The 19740-nt window shown below is 38.0% G+C and overlaps 1 protein-coding gene across 11 annotated transcripts in view; it reads left to right on the forward strand.

Moving 5' to 3' along the window:
• The window catches only part of BAZ2B (bromodomain adjacent to zinc finger domain 2B), a 111165-nt gene that overhangs the window by 70881 nt on the left and 20544 nt on the right, over nt 1–19740 (forward strand). For 7 of the 11 annotated variants that reach the window (XM_058840035.1, XM_058840030.1, XM_058840029.1 and 4 more), the window contains 13 exons: nt 415–523; nt 790–891; nt 5594–5804; nt 6728–6820; nt 6935–6996; nt 11110–11175; nt 11888–11953; nt 12569–12613; nt 12863–12895; nt 14065–14130; nt 16541–16681; nt 17424–17678; nt 18438–18652. In XM_058840035.1, the coding sequence (XP_058696018.1) occupies nt 415–523; nt 790–891; nt 5594–5804; nt 6728–6820; nt 6935–6996; nt 11110–11175; nt 11888–11953; nt 12569–12613; nt 12863–12895; nt 14065–14130; nt 16541–16681; nt 17424–17678; nt 18438–18652 (1464 nt within the window). The remainder of the gene's footprint in view (nt 1–414; nt 524–789; nt 892–5593; nt 5805–6727; nt 6821–6934; nt 6997–11109; nt 11176–11887; nt 11954–12568; nt 12614–12862; nt 12896–14064; nt 14131–16540; nt 16682–17423; nt 17679–18437; nt 18653–19740) is intronic. The other 4 variants (XM_058840032.1, XM_058840033.1, XM_058840038.1 and 1 more) reach the window with 3 other exon arrangements.

Raw genomic sequence — 19740 nt, forward strand, 5'->3', positions numbered from 1 at the left:
TGACTGTGGATCTCTTTAAAAAGTGTCAGCATATTTAATGTGTTAATTTTTGTGCATTAAATTTGTTCTTTTGCAAACATGAGTCATCTCTTAGCTGTTTTGCTTTGGAAATTAATCCTAATGATCTGATACAGATTGGTATATCTATAGCCAATACAGACTCCAAATAACTCCCTGAAGTACAGTTCTAAGCTGTTTAAAATCTGATAATATGTACATCGCTTGATATAATAAATTCATATATTTAGTCAGTTTGGACAGTCTACCTGATAAAATTAATGGATTGGTCTGTTTCATTTATGATAGTCTAGTCACATTTTCCTCTTCCCTTTTTTATAGAATTCTTAAATTGCCATAAATTACTTGTTTTTTAAAAAGTGTATTGTTGTATGCAACTATTTCATATTACTCTAGCTGGCAAAGAGAAACCCGAATAAGAAACTTTGGTGGTCGTCTTCAAGGAGAAGTAGCATATTTTGCACCCTGTGGAAAGAAGCTGAGACAGTATCCTGAAGTAGTAAAGGTACATTAATTTCTTAACTTCTGTGTTCTAATGCTAGCAAGCATGCTTGCAGTTAAAATCCTTAATTTTTTTCTCTCCAATAGAGATACTACTTATTTTCTGTGATGTGAGGTGTAATGTATCTTGGTATGTTACTGATTTGATGTCTTAAAAATGCATATCCCTTTGACAGAATATGCAAAACATTACACTCACAGTTAGCTGTGCATCAAAGCTGGGTTGTAATTATTTACAAGCTGAAGTGGAACAATATGTGATTTTTTCAGTATCTCAGCAGAAATGGAATAATGGATATCTCAAGGGACAATTTCAGCTTCAGTGCAAAAATAGGAGTGGGTGACTTCTATGAAGCCAGAGATGGACCGCAGGTATCCACTTTTTAAACAGTAAAGTTTTTGATCCAAGGAGCATTAACTTTAGGTGAAGTAATTTTTCTACGATCTGAAGCGTTACCTGTCTTTAGCTAATTATTTCTAAAAGCTGCACATGTTGTTAACAGTAGTTAGATTGAGACGTGGAGAGCTTGATCCTGGGCTGTGTTGAGAACTGCTCCCTTCAGTGGCTTTGCTCGGAGGGTGATGATGATCAGCTTCATCATCATCTCTGAGCCTGGCTTGGTCTAGTTTGAAAACTCAGAGCTGCGTATTTTAGCATTCAGGTATTTCTGACTTAAAACTTTGTTTTTTCTTCTAATGTATACAACCTCATATCAATAGTAATTTATGTGTAGCGTTAAATCCCACTCTGTTAGTGTGTTCCTGTGCATAATATATGTATGTGTGTATGTATGTGTTGATATATATGTAAACTGCATGTTTATATACAAGTGTCTCCTGTGTTATGAATACTGTCTGAGCATCCTCAAGCATGACACTTCTACCAAGGGGGAGGGGATGCAGAATATACAGGGGGATGCAGTTCCACTTTACAGTGGTAAAATTGTTAGACAGTGTATAGATAAACCCCACCAGGATAAGTAAAACCAAAATTTTAAGGAAATTGTTACTGTGTTTGTGCCATGCTGTGTTACTGCATTTTGGCCATGTTGCCATTTCTTCAGGATGTGCACGAAAATTTTTTGACTTTTCTCAGTGAAGATATTTACTTCTTTGAAGGATACGTTTTCTGAACGTGTTACTGGCTCTCAACAGTCTTGAGTTCAGGCTCGAGTTAAGCCTTAAGTTCTTGAAATACCTTGTAGAAATATGTATTGTTTGTGTGGTATTGAAAGCGTTGAAGACTGAATTCCTGGTAAGCAGCTGTTTCTAGGTGGTGCTTCCTGTATTACAGGCTGAAGAATTGCTAAACTTTCTTCATGTTTGGCCTTCAACAGTTACAAGTTCCTGGGGTTATGAACTTCATTACGTACCTGCATGTCTTGACTGAAATAATTCGTTTTACTGTGATGTAGTGTAATGGCAGGGTGTCTGCTTTCTTTTTGCCCTGTTGCCTTGTTTGTATCTGTATTACTTCATTAGTCATGTCCCTTTCTTTAGTTATATCTATCTTCTCCCTTAAGTTGATTTTCAGTTTGCCCTGTGATCTATAAAGCTTGAGAATGAAGGCAGTGTGAGGGGCAGATTTCTACCGGCAGGACTGGCAGTGTGAACATGAGTTTGCTGCACATATCATCACTGAACTTTGTACTGATGTGGATTTTGATAGGTTACACCGAGACTTGAGTAGACAAAGGAAAAGTTTTCTTGTTAAAAAAAAAGACTGAGGGCAGCTGTGTCAGATGTGCTAAGATGTGTTTACATTTTATGTGTGAATGAGAAGTTACCAAACAGTGGAGCTACGCTTGGGCTGATAATATTACCTAGTGAAACAGCAAGTGATACTGATATTTTATAAAAAGAGATTGCACCCTCTTTAGTAAAGTCCTTTGAATCATCCAGATTCAAAATAATATATGATAATCATATCTTTATGGATGTCTGGAGGTAATTCCAGAAATTTTATTTCTGCTTTTATGGTAATTTTTATTATTCTGTATAGTCTTCAGTGGTTAGTCATCCCTTCCTTTGTTATGCATTTCTGTCATCTTTTGATACATGCAACATGTGCTAGGCTAAGTTTCTCACAGCTCTAAGATGAAATAAGATGTGAAGAAAGACTAAAACGGTATTATTAAAGATTTACCTATAGCAAGCCAAAAGTATGTGGATTACCTGCTTCTGTTAGTGTCTATATTTCTGTGTTTCTCTCTTGTGGAATACAAACCACCAAATATTATGGGTTATTCAAAGCAGTGTTTGAATGCTGTAACAGAAGCATATCTGGCAGAAGTGGGCCACAAAGGAGTAGGATTAAAAGAATGATTGAAGTTTGGCAAATGTGAAAATTCAGTGACTGGACCTGGAAGCTTTAAACTGCTGTGATTTAGTAAGATCAATACAAATACGAATTGAGGTGATGAAATAAACATGGTCCTCATGAGTTCAAGTAATATATGCAGGAGCCTTTGTCCTATTCTGAATTCTGCAACTCAGTTTGGAACGCTGTGTTGCTAACTTTCCCCCACAAATCTAAAATGAAATTTAAGTGGATTTTTGCTTCATGCAAAGTGTCTATGGTTTTCTTCATTAGCTTGATTAACAGGTTTTGAACATGATTCTGCTTTCATGCATAGTTGTTTTATGTCTTTTTGGCAAATGTCCCGATGGCAGCACAGTATTGCAGTACATGGTAGATGCTTGAAGGTGAGAAATTGAATAAAATTATTTTGATTAGCTTGAACAATAAACCACAGCATTTCACAGTCTCTCACCCATTTTTTCTCTAATGTTTGAGTAGCAAAGCTTCAGTTTTATGGAAGCCTGTGATTCTCCTTTGTTAGGGCACAACCCCTACATTTTATCTTTGAAATGTCAAAAAGCCAGAGTATCAGACTGTACATTCCTTTAATAGAAATGTATTTTGGGTTCGATTTTAAAAGTTGTTTGAGCACAAAATATAGATGGGCAATTGACTCTTGCCTTATCCTTAATGGCTTTGTTTTGGGCTATTTTTATCTTGTCCTCTCTTAAACTTGTGAAAACTTGTGCATCCACAATGCCCTTTGACAGGACATTGAACAATCTTCTCCCATCCCTTGAAGCACCTGCTCCTTTTGCTTACTGAACCATTACTCACTTCATTTGATGGCCTCTAGTTTCTCTTTCAGGTGGCGTTAGGAAAACGTAATACCCAACATGGTCTCTGGTACTAATGATCTGGTAGACCACTTATTTTTCTGTGACGCGTATTTATTATCGTTAATATCATTAACTGCAGAAAACACAAACACAGGCCAAGAACAATCTCCAGTGTTCTGAGATACTTTTTGAATTATGGCTGCTCCTCCTCCTTTTCTTTGATTTCTGTTTTGCCTTCCTGGCACGTACATTTTATGAGATTAGGTTTTCTAGGTTGGAAGTGGATATAGGTAGTAAGTACAAGTATTAATCTACCTCAATAAGCTGAACCTGTGATAAGCTGCAATTCAAGTACTAGGCAGACAGGGAAGCAAAAGTTATACTTCAGTAGTGCTCTGTAAGATAGTGAGAGAATTAACTTCTAGTCAAGAGGTAGAGGTGAATATTTTGGATTAAGAAGTCCTTAGTGGTAGCGCATGGTGATGTGGTACACATTTAATGGTATGGTCTTGTTCTGAACAGTGCATTTTTGGAGCATAATTAATAGCAAAGCCCATTGGAATGTGTACAGACCAAGTGTGATGAGTACTCTGGGGATGGTCTTAACTGGGAATGATTCAGACTTTAGAAAAGTATCTTTGCAGATACTGATAACTCCTTTGAAATCTGAATGTCTCATTAACAAACTGCCATTTCTTGTGCTGAAGTTACGCAAAACCTTTTGTAATTGTGAAGAATGAGCAGAAATAATTAGATGACAAATTACCAGAATAAGGAAAAGATGATTTATGTTGTGGTACAGTAAATGGGATTTTAGGGTTTATGTGCATATAAATGTGAAAGCCAAAGCATTCTAAATACATTCTTTCTCAGCTAATGCTTAATGAGTTTTCTAAGTTACCTACTTTGCTTCTTGCTTTAGGAGACATTTTCAAAATTTTTTACAAACATTTTTAAGGCAACTTATGAAGAGGTCCTGAAGGATGCTTAATTTGCAGTTTTTTCCCAGCATTTCTCAAAAACTTGGGGAAATGGTAAAAGATACTAAAATTTTGAAATGCTGGTGTTCAATTAAACAGGATCACCCAGATGGTGCTCCTTTTCTGCTCAGGAGATGCAACAAACTCTACTTTTTAGTAACCAGTTAAAGTAAAGGTGTTCCTTCACGAATATTACCTTGGGTATTTTTATTAACAAAGTATTTTAGAATCTGCTTTCATGGCACCATAGAATACTATAGTGCATGCTTTGTTTGGTTAAAGAGCATAGTTCACATAAGTTTAGATACATGGATGCTTAGAAGCTACTTCACATTGATTCAAGTTGGTGCAGAAACACTTTCACAGTGAATGACGGGAAAACTCAGTTGTACTAACTAAAACTTGAAGATTAAAATGCATCTGTTTTTTCAGCTCAGTTGCTGAGCTCTACAACACTGAAAAGCAATATTTGAAAATACATAACTGCCTTTGCTTGTTCTGTATGCCAGAATTTCTGTAAACATGCTCTGTTGGACAACAGCACCTCATAGCTCGACACAGTTTTTTATTCATGTTGAGCGGTGGGTTATGTGAAAGCAGAATAGTGGTTGTTGAGTTTACATAATAAGGAAGAAGCTGTTTCGCCTTTTAGAAAGGGCTGAACAATTTGATTTGATGAGAAATAATTAAAAATAACACGGTAATGGCATATCCTCTTTAGGTAAAAACTTTGTATAGGCTTGAATAGTCTTCAAAATCTTTCCTAGTGATAGCATTTACAAAAGTTGTTAGTGATAGTCTCTCAATATATAGCTTCTGTGCACCATTAAGAAATTGTCCTGCCCAAATAATGCATCACAGCACTTGCATATTTAATATTTCAAACTCATTTTAGATTTTGGGTTATTTTAATGTCTTTGTAATACCTCTCTGTGAAATGTGTCAATTAAAAGGGTGTGCAGTGGTGTCTTCTGAAGGAAGAGGAAGTCATTCCCCGTATCAGAGCTATGGAAGGGCGTAGAGGACGACCCCCAAATCCAGAGAGACAGCACTCCCGAGAGGAGTCAAGGACGAGACGCCGCAAAGGCCGACCTCCCAATGTTGGAAGTGGTGAATTTCTGGACAATGCTGACACAAAGCTTTTGAGAAAGCTGCAGGCTCAAGGTAAGAACTGTGTTAATGTTTTCACAAAGAGAGGGTATTGGTATATAATTAATGTTTTTCCTATAGGAGAGTGATTTGTCTCACTAGGATAAAAGTATACAGCATTTTATTTTGGATATTTGTTACATGCTCTTATTGAAGACTTTTTGAAGATCAGTAAATCACTTATCAGTATATAGGTTTTAAAGAAGGAAGTGCGTGTGTAAAGACATGTCTAAAAGCTTACTCTATAGTTGCTGCACAAGAAGCTGATGGTATTTTGGGGAGTTCTATCATGCAGGTGCTGGACCTCAGTCCTTTGAAAAGCAAGCTGAATTCAACCTCCAGCTGTTTTCTATTAGTGTGTCCGTAAGCAGTTAATTCAAATTTCAGAAACGCTATCACAGGGTAGCAGAATGGTTCAGGAGGTTACTAATTAGCATAAGAATGGCTGACTTCAGGTAGCCACGGGAAAGAGGCATGTGACCCAGGTGAGTGTGCTCTTGCTTCATGGTTAAAAAAGGATGATGTAGTTACATGAGGTGACTTCTAAGGAAAACTAATTCCACACTTTCTGAATAAAATGTTCATTTAGTAGCCTTGAAACAAATGTTTTCTGCTTCAAAAAGAAAGAAGAAAATGGTTTTAAAATGAACCAGCATTATTAGTATGATTCTGTCACTTAATAAATGTTTTTTTCCTCTGAAACCAGTGTTTAGTTTATGTTGAAAGTATCCATGTTCATTTGCACTGTTGATGCAGTTACTGATACATGATGGGCCACTAATGATAGGTCATAGAAAAATTTGGTAAACGCCAGCGTGTGCAAAACAAATCCTCTGTTTGCTCTGTCTTTACAGACTGCAAATATCTGGAACACAAATTGTATCTTTATTCTTGGACAGGACTGTTTTTATGAACTTAGTATTTTCTTTTTGTAACAGAAATAGCTAGGCAAGCAGCACAAATAAAGCTACTGAGAAAGCTTCAGAAGCAGGAACAAGCACGAGCTGCTAAAGAAGCAAAAAAACAGCAAGGTAAGTATTCCTTGTGCAAGTTAGTGCATGCTGCGGGATTATTTTGAAAAATGTTTATGAAAAGTTACCCGTCTCTTGCCATGTTCTGTGATGTTGTTTGCTTTTGTTTGTTAGCTATTATGGCAGCTGAAGAAAAGCGAAAGCAAAAGGAGCAGATAAAGATAATGAAGCAACAGGTAAACTCTGCAATTGCTAAATAAATTCTTTCAATGATTTTAAATCATTCAATAAGGTGTATTTCAAATATTTGGTAAACTACTATGTATGCTGATGACAAGGTGTATGTTTTAAATCTAGTTTTAAAGAGCACACAGTTATGTTATGTATGTTACTTAAAATTCTAAACTTAATTAAATCTACCACTAGCCCATGTCCCCAGGTGCCACATCAACACATCTTTCAAATCCCTTCAGAGACATTGACTCTCCCACTGCCCTGGACAGCTTGTGCCAGAGCTAGACAACCCTTTCCATGCAGAAATGTTACCTAATGTCAAGTTAAACGTCCCTTGGTACAATTTGAGGCCATTTCCTCTTGTCCTGTCCCTTGTTCCCTGGGAGCAGAGCCTGACCCTCACTTGACTGCACCCACCTGTCAGGGAGTTTAAGAAAATCAGAAGGTCCTTCCTGAGCTTCCTTTCTTCTGAGCTGAGCTCCTTTCCCAGCTCCCTCAGCTCTTCCTGTTGCTTCAGTCCCTTCCCCGGCTCTGTTGCCCTTCTCTGGACATGCTCCAGCCCCTCAATGTCTGTATACTATCTCAGCATCCCAACACTTGGAAAAAGTGCTAGTATTAGTTTGCCTGTAAGTGACATGGGAAGGAGTCAGAGATGCTGCTTGCCACTCCAGAGAGAAAATTCATGTGGCCAAAGCTCAGCCGGAAGGTGGAGCTGCCAGAAATGTGGGGGACAGTGGAAAAGAGTTTTTTCGAATATATTAATGTCAATCCTGGTTGTGTTTATAAATTGGGAAATGAGGAGCTGAAGAGCAGCTGCAGGAAGTGATCTGGTTGATGATCAAGTTGGGTATTCAGTCAGCAGTGCCCTGGCACCCAGGAGGGACATCTTTGCCCTGGAGGGCATCAGGCCCAGCTTCATCGGCCAGGCAAGGAGGGGTTTGTGCCCCTCTGCTCTGCACTGGGGTGGCCTCACCTGGTGAGTCCTGGGGGACAGTTTTGGGCACTGCAATATAAAAAGGACGTGAAACCATTAGAGGCTATCCAAAGAAGGCCATGAGGATGGGGAAGGGACTGGAGGGGAAGTCTTAAGAGGAGCAGCTGAGGGCACTTGGTTTGTTCAGCCTGGAGAAGAAGAGACTGAGGGGAGAATCAGTGTGGTCTTCAAAACACTCAGGAGGGGCAGTGGAGGGGTAGCTCAGATCTCTGCTCTCTGTGACTGGTGACAGGACTTGAGGGAACTTCTGGAGCTGAGTTGGGAGGTTTAGGCTAGATATCAGAATAAAGGTTGACCAACCCAGAGATTGATCAGGCACTGGGGCAGGCTCCCCAGGCAATTGTCACAGCCCCAAGGGTGCCAGAGCTCCAGGAGTGCACCCAGGCAGAGGGTGGGATTGCTGGGGTGTCTTTGTGTGTCAGGAGTTGGACTTGATGATCCTGATGGGTCCCTCCCAACTCACCATACTCTATGATTTTATGATATCTTGAAGTTAAAAAAGCCAATAAAAATATGAAACCCTTTCACATCTTCGAAATCCAGGTATTAAATCCTGACATACTTCTTTATTTTTTTTGAGTAGTAAACCAAAATTGGCGTTACTGCAGACTACCATAAATAACCCCATAAGAGATAACAATTAATTCTTGTTGGTAACTGTTTTAGTGTTTCCTTTTTTTCTTTTTCTTTTTTTTTTTTTCTTTTTCTTTTTCTTTTTTTTTTTTTTCTTTTTTCTTTTTTTTTTTTTAAGAAAATGCTCAGTGTAGTAGACACTAACTAGTTAGAAGCTGTCACTCTACCATGTGTGAGTTACAGTAGAAAAAGCTGAGAGAGCTGAGACTGTTCAGCCTGGAGAAGAGGAGGCTCAGGAGGATGTGGCTAATATGGCTAAGTACCTGATGGGAGGCTGCAAAGAGGTGACCTCTCAGAAGTGCCCAGTGACAGGAGGTTCCTTCTGAATGTTGGGAAACACTTTGTCACCAAGATGGCAGCTGAGAAGTGGAGCAGGTGGCCCAGGGAGGCTGTGGAGTCTCCCACACAAATTTTCAACAGCAACCCGAATGTGGTCCTTGGTAACTGGTTCTAGGGGACCCTTCTGGGACAGGGGGATGTGGACAAGGTGACTTCCAGATGTCCCTCCCAAACTCAGCCAGTCTGCACTTTCGTAGATCATGACAGTTTCAATGTGTCCACTTCTCAAGGCAGCACATACTAGTTAAAGAAAAGGAGCACACTGTGAGTTTCAAGTGGTCCTTATGTTCCAAGGGGTCTAGGGAGCAAGAATTTTTATATTGACAAATACATCAAATCCAGACCTTGTTTGTCATCATCATATTCCTCCTTGATGTGTAACCTGATGAAACTCATGATTTCAATGTGCAGAGTACTTCTTCTCTGTGATATAGTTCTTTATTGTGATCTCTGCTGAAAAGTTTGTTCTGTATTAACTCTAACCTTTATGGAGTTAAGAGGGTATAGCACATGCTTTCAACTTTTGCACTTTTTTGTTTTAAAGTATAATGGGGGATTATAGAGATTTAGGGTCCATGCTGTGAGCTTCTCATGGTGGAAAAAGTTCAGCACTGTCTGAGCAAGGCCTCAGAATTAATTTTCTTGATAAATTTGTATTATGTTGGACTTCTCAACAGTTTAAGGAGCTGGTAAGATTTGCCTGGAGTTTATAAGACTTCATGTATTGGAGCTCTATTTGTCAGAAAACTTTGTATGTCTTTCTCATCTGTGATTGCTCTTTTACTGTTAAATATTTTAGATTATGTTTTCTTAGGGGCTTGGTTTTGGTTTTAGTTATTTTTCAATAAAGTGTATACATCACTATGTGCTCTCCAGAGAGTAAAATTTTAGACTGATCCATGTTCTAAGAGTCTCAGGCCAGCTCACAAGACAACCACGTATTCTGTACAAGATAGGCTTTACCCTCACTGTTGGGAAAGCGTCTGCTGTTGCAGAGAGGTTCATTGAGGTCCTTTTCAAGCTTCTGGTCTAGGCCTCCCCCAGCTTGCAAGGCTATTCCATGGTCTGGGTTTTGCTTTTTAAACTCTACAGCAAGTCCAGCTTGTGTATGCATGTGTATGTATATATGCACTTTTCTTCTAAATGGTCCTTCCAAGTCACTGTGGCTCGGCCAGCTCTTTTGAGGTAATAAAATCTGAAATAATGTGTGGGTGAATTTTTAATATCTAATTTAACAAACAAACCCATGTACCACAGGTAGTGTGAAATAATTCCAGTGTTTGCAATGATTACATTTCTCAATCAATGCAGTAAGACTTTGTTCAGATTTTAGGAACTAATTCATAAAGAAGAATAAATTAGAATATAGTTGCCCAGCATCCATCTGTGGAGTGCATAACTTGATCATTTTCTTCTTACCATGATGAAACATGCTTAAATGTGTTGTAGTACCCACAGTTCCTGTTCCAATTACTTCTTTTTTTACAGCATGCATACAATTCCATCCCCTAAACTACATATTAAAGCTTCCAAGATTAGCATCAATTACCTGAGTGCTTTAACAGTCTGGAGAAACTGAAGTGTACTTTACTGTAACTGCATGTTACCCAGGTTGCATGTGGGTGAGTGTTCCTGGCTGACAGAGCATGGGCTTTGGGTTTTGCTGAGCCCAGCTCTCTGTGCTGCCCTTGGGACCACAATGGCCTGAGAGAGGCTGCAAGAACTGAGGCATAAACAGTGCTTGCACAGATCTCACAATCTTGTGCTCAGGGAGATCACAACACCACGTGTTTCATGGCGCAGCTCACCCTTCTGTTCATTCCTAACGAGCTCCACCATTGTCAGCTGGAATTTGAATGCTCTAACTTCCTTGCTTGGTCATTAATCTGGTCATCTTGAAGGCGTTAAAAAAAAATAATGAAAACTTTGACAACTTAAACATGAGCACCTATGCATAACTAGGTGTGGCTGCCTTCAGGGTTATACCAGACATCTAATACTAGTAAAATTTCTGAGCATATGGGAACAGTTGACTAAAATGGACGAAACTCAATAACATAAAGTATTTACAAACTTTGTCATTTTTAAATTTAAAAATAAATTTCCTTTATATATATTTTTTAAAGAAATAACTTTCTTACCCTTGTAGGAAAAAATTAAGCGAATCCAGCAAATTAGAATGGAGAAAGAACTTCGTGCTCAGCAAATTTTAGAGGTAAAAATAATGGCTCAAATGTAATTTTTCTGTTGCGATTTTAAGGAATGTTGTATTTTAGTAGTCATGCATGTAGTTAGGAACATAACTAAATATAGCAGCTCCAACAACCTTGATTTCCAAAGGCCAGTTGAAAAATGTGTGTTTTTCTTAAAAGATAGGCATTAATTGTGATCCATAGTCTTACAAGTACTCGCACTGGGCTCACGGGTTTCTATCAGAAATAGTCTTGTGTGTACTTAACGGCAGAGGAATTCCTCTGTTGGAGAGCAAGTTTGCAGTAGTAGGGTATTAAAACAAAATAATGCTCTTCTCTGTATGACATGCAGTGGGTTTAAAAATGCTATGTCTGTATTAGAGTATACTCTGCAGGTTTGCTGGTGTACTAGCAAAGATAGATGGCTAGTTTTCAAGTCTCCATTGACATAAAAATTAATAGTAATCTCTTTGCCATTTACATTGTTTCTGTGTGTACTTGCTTTCTTAAAATAGCCAGGTGAAGCAATTTTGAGTGGGACTTGAAATTCTGTTTAATTTTTGTAAAGTAACTGAAATGTGAATTGGTTGATCATGAAGGCTGCATCAGAGATTTCTTGTGATGTATGCAGTAAGTGATGATGTCCTTAACTTTTAAAGGTACATAACTTTGCTTTTAGTCAGATTATTTTCAAGTTGTGACAGTGCTGTTGTATGACCTGTTTTGCATGCACAGGCAAAAAAGAAAAAGAAGGAAGAAGCAGCAAATGCCAAATTACTGGAAGCGGAAAAAAGAATAAAGGTTAGTTTGGAGGAGCTCCAAAAACAACAACTGTTACTGTACATAGTGCATGTTGATGTATAAAAGCAGTAAATTTGGGAGAATTTTCATCGATACTGAAGCTGTACATAGAGACAGAAAATAGTAACATGTATGTATGGTTATAAAAAGTCATGAAGCATATGCAGAGGAGTTTGTGTATGTGTGACATACACAGATAAATAGAGACAGAACTTTATGTGCCATTACCATGGTTTGCATAACAAAATGTTCATGCAGTAACATTATTCACAGTATTCTTTCAAGCACACCATATCAAAAAACTGTTGTTTCTCAGCAAGAATAGTCTTTTCTAGGCTGTAATGTATGCAAGACTTCAGAACTTTATTGCAAATACTGGAAAACACAGTGTGTGTGTGTGTGTACATAAGTACTTCTGTTGCTGCTTCGGCATTCTAGGTGTATTCTAACAAGGAGCTCCCAACTCACCAGATTTACCGTCATGTATGCTGTGTGTACTTCTCTGTAAGGTAGAATTTAACTCAGATGTGCTGTTTTAGTATGGCAGAACTGTGTGCAATTTGGTAAGTAAATTTTGATTGATGTTTTAAATACATTTCTGTTTTTCTATTGAAGGAGAAAGAGATGAGAAGGCAGCAGGCTGTTCTTCTGAAGCATCAGGTTGGTATAAGTTTGGTTGACCAAACAGACAGAATGCCAATTGTGAGCTACCACTTTCAGTTGTATGGGGGGGATGGAATCCTCAAAATATGCCCTTTTTAAACTTCTGGGTTTGATTCCTGTACAGATTTTCTTTTGCCTTACGATTTTTTGCTTTGCTTTGGTATTGGGGTCTTTTGGGGGATTATGAAGTGGTTTTATGACTTTGTGATTTCTGTTTCATAATGTTGTGCCAACTCTTTCTACCAGGAGTTGGAGAGGCATAGACTAGATATGGTATGGGTATGTTTATTTTTGTACATCTAACACCGCATTGTGATTTGGTTGTGATATGGTTGTCATAGCAATGCATAAAATGTAGCACTGGCTGCTGTCATATTACATACTGCTGCATGGCTTTACAGCACAGTGCATTGCATACATCTGCTTGTCTTGTCTGTTAAGGAAAAAAAGACATGTCTTGAACGTGTATAAATTGAATGTGGCGATAACTAAATGTGGTTTTTTAGCCAGGGATCTCTGTTACTGATGTCCCCATAAAAATTTGACTAGCATATAAAATCAGGGATTGATACAAAATTAATAGGTAGCCACTTGGATGATTTTTGCAAGCCTTGTCCCATTCACTGGGAATGAATCCAGACATTTTAAATACAATTTGAATGAATCTGTTTTAGAAATCAGGATGATGTCTTCCCCTTGGAAGATACTGAGGAAATTAACTTTCAGCTGGTGGTAAATACTTAATGTTATAAGTATACAGTGAAATATTGGAATGTAATCCTAGCCTCACCAAATTAGATGATAAAATTCCTATAGTCTTTACTGGGGCCAAGATTTGCTCTTCAGCTGTTAAGGCAAACCCCTGTACGTAGTGCCCTAGAATGCTGCTCCTTAGTGCATTTGAATTTACTGAGGGACAGGCATCAATAAATGCAAGTGTTGTTGTGTACGTATATGCACCACCACTGGCTTGATTAAAACTGTTCTAGAGCTGATAAAATTAACCATGTTAATTTCTTGCTTGGTTACAAAAATGTTAATATTTGCAATGTTTGAAAAAGACCAGTTTAAAAATTCTGCTGAATTGGCTATTGAAGAAGTAAATTGCAAGTTCCGTCATAGCAGATGTAAGGTAACTGACCTGTTCCAGCCAACCATTATGCTTTTTGTTCTGCCAGCTTATGAAGGAGCATCACAACTGACCATAAGTAAATCTGTATGCTTCTTTTTTACACTGTCTCCATGTTCATTGCTTTACCTTTTTTGCTTTTGATTGTTCTTGTATTTGCTTTCTAAACCTGAACTAAAACATGCACAGACTTGGCCATTCTTGTCCTATATTTAGTATTTACTGTGACTTGTCTATTAATGCTAAATTTGTTACCTGGCTTTTTTTGCTGATTTGAAAATGTGGTTTAGTTTTGTTCTAATATTACCTGCTTCAATAGGAACGAGAACGGAGAAGACAGCATATGATGCTTATGAAAGCCATGGAAGCACGTAAAAAAGCAGAAGTGAGTATTAACCTCTGGAAGTTCGAAGTTTTCATGGTTTCATTCTGCAATCATCTGTAGAAGAGCAGTGTATTTTTAAAATATGTATAATTTAATTTGTGTACATTGCAGCAGTACGACAAGAGGCATTATGCACTGATTGAAATATAGGAAGTTCTGTTCAAACTTAAAGCTTTTTTACTTGGAAGGAGGTGGTTGAACACTGGCACAGATTGCACAGTTTTGAGAGTTCTGGATGTTTTTGAGAGGAAACATAAGGAAAATGCAAAACCCCCATAATTACTAGTTTGCTTTTTGTTTTACTCTTTATGTATTTCTATATCCTGAGACTTTTGTAAAAAAAGTGCAGATAATGAAGATATTGAAATAAGATGACGATCCTTATAGCAAGTAGTTGTTAAGGAAATTGTTAAAATGTTTCTCTAGGATATATTTACAAATTTCAATAAAAATGACTGACCAAACCCAAGAAAAACTGAATAATACTTCAATACAAGGAAATGGAGGAAGATGATACCTTAAGCACCCATTCCACTGTTGGAAATCAGGATACCAGGCTAAATGGTCATTTAGACTGATCCAGTGCTCTGATTATAGTCTTACTCTAATGGAAATAGAACAGTGTTTATTTCAGCCAGTAAAAGTAAACTTTGAATAGATTTATGAAACGTAATGCAGCTAAAGTTTTCAGTTTTAGTCATAACTGTAAATTACTGTTCCCACATAAATATCCATATATACAGCTCTTGTTTTCTTCTGTTGTAGAGTGTTTCAAATTGGCAAAAACAAGGGCAATTCCAGTTGGCCATGCGACATTGACATAGACTAAGATAAAAGGCAATAAACCATTTTAAGAAGCAAATCAGAGGGCATTTTCCATTTTAAAGTCAAGTTAGGGATTTAGTGTGCTGCTTTAGTGTGTTGTGATTTTTCCAGACAAGATATCACTTATGATTCAGTGTAGATAAAGAGGGCCAGCGTTCTCAGTGTGGAGGATGGTCATACAGCTGTAGAGTAGCAAGCAGGTGGGCAGATGGGTAGTTCTGAATGTCACTGCTTTTTTTTCTGCCAGTGTAAATTTACTGGTCCAAACATGTTCTTTGTATCTAATGTGAAACTCCATCTTGCATAAAATCCACTAAAGACTGTAGTAGTAGAAGTCACGATGTCTGTGCACCCACAGTGGTTATTCATAGATGTCACTAGTGGTCTGGTAGTAATCCTTATAGAATCAAAAGGAAGAGTAAAAAATCATGGGGCCTGCCACAGCTCTACAGAGAAATCAGTGGTTAATAGTAACATACAAATGCAGCTGAACCCTGACTTACTATTACCCATACTCTCTTATTGTTGCAAAATATGGTGGTAGTAAATGGAAGAGATTAGAGTGACCTCTTAAAGTAACAGAATAGTAGGGAGTGGTTCTGAGTAACGGGAAGCATCGTGGCTTAGTTCTTTAGCCCTTCTGTGTCCACAGGTGAAAAGCACATACAGTATCTTCAGCGTTCTGTTGTATCAGGTTCTTGAGTGGTGGCACACACACATACCTGTGTTTGTTTTTATGCACGGTTCTGTGCTCTGAACAGGTGGTGTTGATCTGTGGCAGATTCCATACATTTTACACTCGATCTGGGTTGCACAGAGATGTGTGGGGACTTGTGTCTTCAGGACAGGGGATTGGTGATGAACATGTGGCAGCAGAACCCCTGGCAGCGGGGATGGGAAAGGCCAGGAGAGCTTCAGGTTCAGAGTTAGTCTTGGTGTGTTACAGAGTTGGTGTAGTATTGGTGTGACTCTACTGTGGAGGGTGTTGAAGAGACAAGTAATGGATGCTTGGCTTCTCACATCCGCGTGTTCATGTTGTGCATTTGTTGTGCATGAAGGGCTGTTCAGTTTCAGGTGGCATGCAAAGTGTCATTCAAGGCCAGAAGCTACCCGTGTTTGAGAAGATCGGTTGTGTTTTATAAGGTATTCATATCTAGTTTATGTATTACGGGACTTCTAAAACCATGTATTGTTCAGAGAGGTTTCTTGAGTGCTCTCTACTGTAGCAGGTGCAGATTAATGATACTGGGGTGGAAGCAGACTTGAAGATCAGATGTCTCACGTGGCAATTCTTTGTCATATTATCACTCAGTTGTCTTTCTTAAGTGGTATTTCAAAGAGCTTTTCTTAGCAAAGATACTCGAAACCTGTGTCTGCGTGGACAGGAGAGAAAAACGTGAATCCTAGAGTGCTTTACAAATACAGTGATTTTGTTCTAGTTTTCCCCTCCCCTTTACTTTAGTGCAGGTTCCTTAATTGGTGTGGTGATTTTTAAGGTTGCAGAAGTAGTGCTTTCCAGATTCTTAGATTGTTCCTTTGTAAGTTTAATATCGGATTTATTTTTTTCCCTTTTAATTCTCGTAAGGAAAAAGAGAGGCTAAAGCAGGAGAAACGTGATGAAAAAAGATTAAATAAAGAACGTAAACTGGAACAGCGAAGATTGGAATTAGAAATGGCAAAGGAGCTAAAGAAACCTAATGAGGATATGTGCTTAGCAGACCAGAAGGTAATGGCAGCAACATAGACATACTTTCTTCTTTGTGTATTTTATAATTCTGTCAATAACTTTTTCTTGCAACCACACTCAAAGCATTCGAGTTTTAATTGAGGTAATTATAGAACTATTTGAAATACATACAAATACAAGATACTGGAACACTGCACAGTAGCATATGTTTAGTTAATTAAAACCTTTTTGTTTAAAGGAGGCCTGCTTCCCAAAAAGCATGATTGCTTAAAAAAAATTCTTTGCTCAGGTTTTTTTTATATCAGAAATATGCATCATGTCTCAGTACTAAGGCACTAAGATAGTCATCTAGACAACTCTTACAAGCTGTTGCTCAAAAAAATTACTTTCCCAGTCTTCCAAAGTTCTTAGTTCTTGTCTGTAAGGACTTGACAAAGCTCAGGTTCAAAGTCTCTGTTCCAGAGAAATTGCTTCCCTTTTTCCCCCCTAAATAATTTTACACCATCTTTTACAGTAATTTGGCTCAGAATAGATCCTTACAGTGTCTCCTGGTATTTATTAATATCTTGGTTCCTGTAATTTTGAAAAGTTTAAATATGTTTGAGCACTGAATGGATGAAGGGTGCAGATTGCCTGTCGCCTGTACCTTTGAGCATGGTTATGCTGTAGGTCAGAAGGAAGTGTCAGTCAATTTTCCCAGGTATAAATTTCCCAGTTACCAAAAAAAATTTCTTTTGAAATATGTTGCTGGATCTTCTAACTTTTTTTCTTTACTTGCCAGCCTTTCCCAGAGCTGCCTCGCATCCCAGGCCTCGTTCTTGATGGAAGCACATTTTCGGATTGTCTCATGGTAGTGCAGTTCCTGCGTAACTTTGGTAAAGTTCTTGGCTTTGATGTGACCATAGATGTTCCCTCCCTGAGTGTTCTTCAAGAGGGTTTGCTCAACATAGGGGACAGCATGGGAGAAGTACAGGACTTGCTTGTGAAACTTGTCTCTGCAGCTGTGTGCGATCCTGGACTTGGTACAGGATACAAGGTAAAAAGAAAAAACCCATAGTAAACTCCCTGTATATATGAATGCATTCTTCATAATGTGTCTCTGACACCTCTCTCATGGATTTCCATTCTCTTTCCTAATTCTTTTCTTCAGTGTCATGGTTCTAATATTACTCCAAAACTTTGTGTCCATCAGCCCTCCCATTTTCCAGACATGATATATTTCTGTGCATTTTCTCTACACATGAACACGCGTCCCATTTTTATTTGGACCTTTTGTAGGGCACTGTCGCATCTGTGGCCATGTCTTTTAATTCCTTTCTGTCCATTCCTTTGCGTTCTTACCCTCGTGTTATATTCTCAGTGAATCTTGCTGTTTCTTTCCCTAAGGTCAGCTGTCTAGGTCACTTCATCAAAACCCCAATTCATTCATGACTCTTACTGGCCTTCTTTTTCAAGCCAAAACAGTTTTTGTCCACTCTAGAGCTCTTCATAGCATCATTGTACAAAGCACTATTCATCAATTTTCAGTTGGACCATGCCTTTTTACATGTAATCCATTTAATTATTACTAATATTATCTCTAATAAGTTTTTAAAAATGTAGGGTTGAAGACATTCTAATTTGTTACTGTATTTAAGATTTACATTTGAATAGTTTCAAAGAACTAATCAAGCTTGAAGTCCTTATGTAAAAATGCAAACAAACCCATAGTATCGTCTATAAACAATAATATAGCCTATAAAGGAAAACAATGTTTTTTAAACATAACTGGTTGAAATGTGTTTGTTCTTTTTAGGCTAAAACTATTCTTGGGGAACACTTGCTGAACGTTGGTATCAATCGAGATAATGTGTCTGAGATTCTGCAGATTTTCATGGAGGCTCATTGTGGGCAAACAGAGCTGACAGAGAGCTTGAAGACAAAAGCTTTTCAGGCACATTCTCCAGCTCAGAAAGCATCAGTACTTGCTTTTCTGGTCAATGAGTTAGCATGCAGCAAAAGTGTAGTAAGGTAAGGTTTGTCCCAAACAGGTGTGTAAAAATAAAGTTATAAAAGTGTTGTAGCTTAGAAATACTGTGTATTCATTGTATTCTGTTACAGAAGGACTACTTATGTTGTTCTTACAATGAAAACTGAAATTTGGTTGAGTTACTGCTTCTTACCTTTATGTACTGTTGATATGATGGAAGAATAGAACTTTTCTATTTTTGTTTATTCTAGTTTTGTTTTCAAAGCTTGAACCAAAATTTCTCTAGCAGTTTTTGGAATAAAAGATGCAGTTGATTACAAAGAAATTTAGTAGGTATCCTAGGGAATAATTTAGAAGAGTTGTACGAGGCTTCTGCAGTACACTGTTTTCCCTTTTTTTACTTTTGTTTTTTGAAGATGTTTGTTGTCCAGATACTTTAAGTAGGGTCATAAGGTGAGGTGGCAAGCTTGATGTACCATCACAGTAATTCAAGAAGGTGTATGTTGCATTTGTGGTCAGTATAGCATTTCATAATTTTAAATCCCCTCTATGTTCAACAACTTGTCAAAACCCACCAATGTGTAATAAAAAGTTAAGAATTCCCAGTTTCTGGGATGCCTGTTCTTCCACAGACTGACTTTCTGGGGTCAAGTATTTCATCACCTAATTGAGTGCTGCTTTGTTTCCCGGTGTATTTTGCTGGGTTGGGTACACTGTGCTGCAGAAGTTAATCAGGATTATGTAAGTCAGGAATGGAAGAGATGCTTCAGGTTTTCCAAAGTTGAAAAATAGCAGAAGCGGGGAGTGCAAGTGCTGTGTCTCACCTGTGCAAGAAGGTTCATGTGTATCAGTCAAATTCATCATAGAAAGAAATTTCCTCTTGTTGCAGATGACTGTTAGGTCTTTTTTGTAGAAATGTTCACTCAGAATTCAAGTTTCTATATTTTGAGAGTAGAAACATCTATAATCCACTGAATTGTTGACGCCAGGATGTCTAAAAAGTGGGTGTGCAGACAGTGACTGCACTGAAGCCCTTCTTTTGGTTCTTCAGTTTCTGCAGTGAAAAGTGAATGTTGGATTGTAGATCCCAGGGATCCTAGGCAGAATACCTCAGATGTACTAGTGGTAA

This window comes from Poecile atricapillus, chromosome 5 (genome assembly GCF_030490865.1).
Source record: "Poecile atricapillus isolate bPoeAtr1 chromosome 5, bPoeAtr1.hap1, whole genome shotgun sequence".
Classification (NCBI taxonomy): Eukaryota; Metazoa; Chordata; class Aves; order Passeriformes; family Paridae; genus Poecile; species Poecile atricapillus.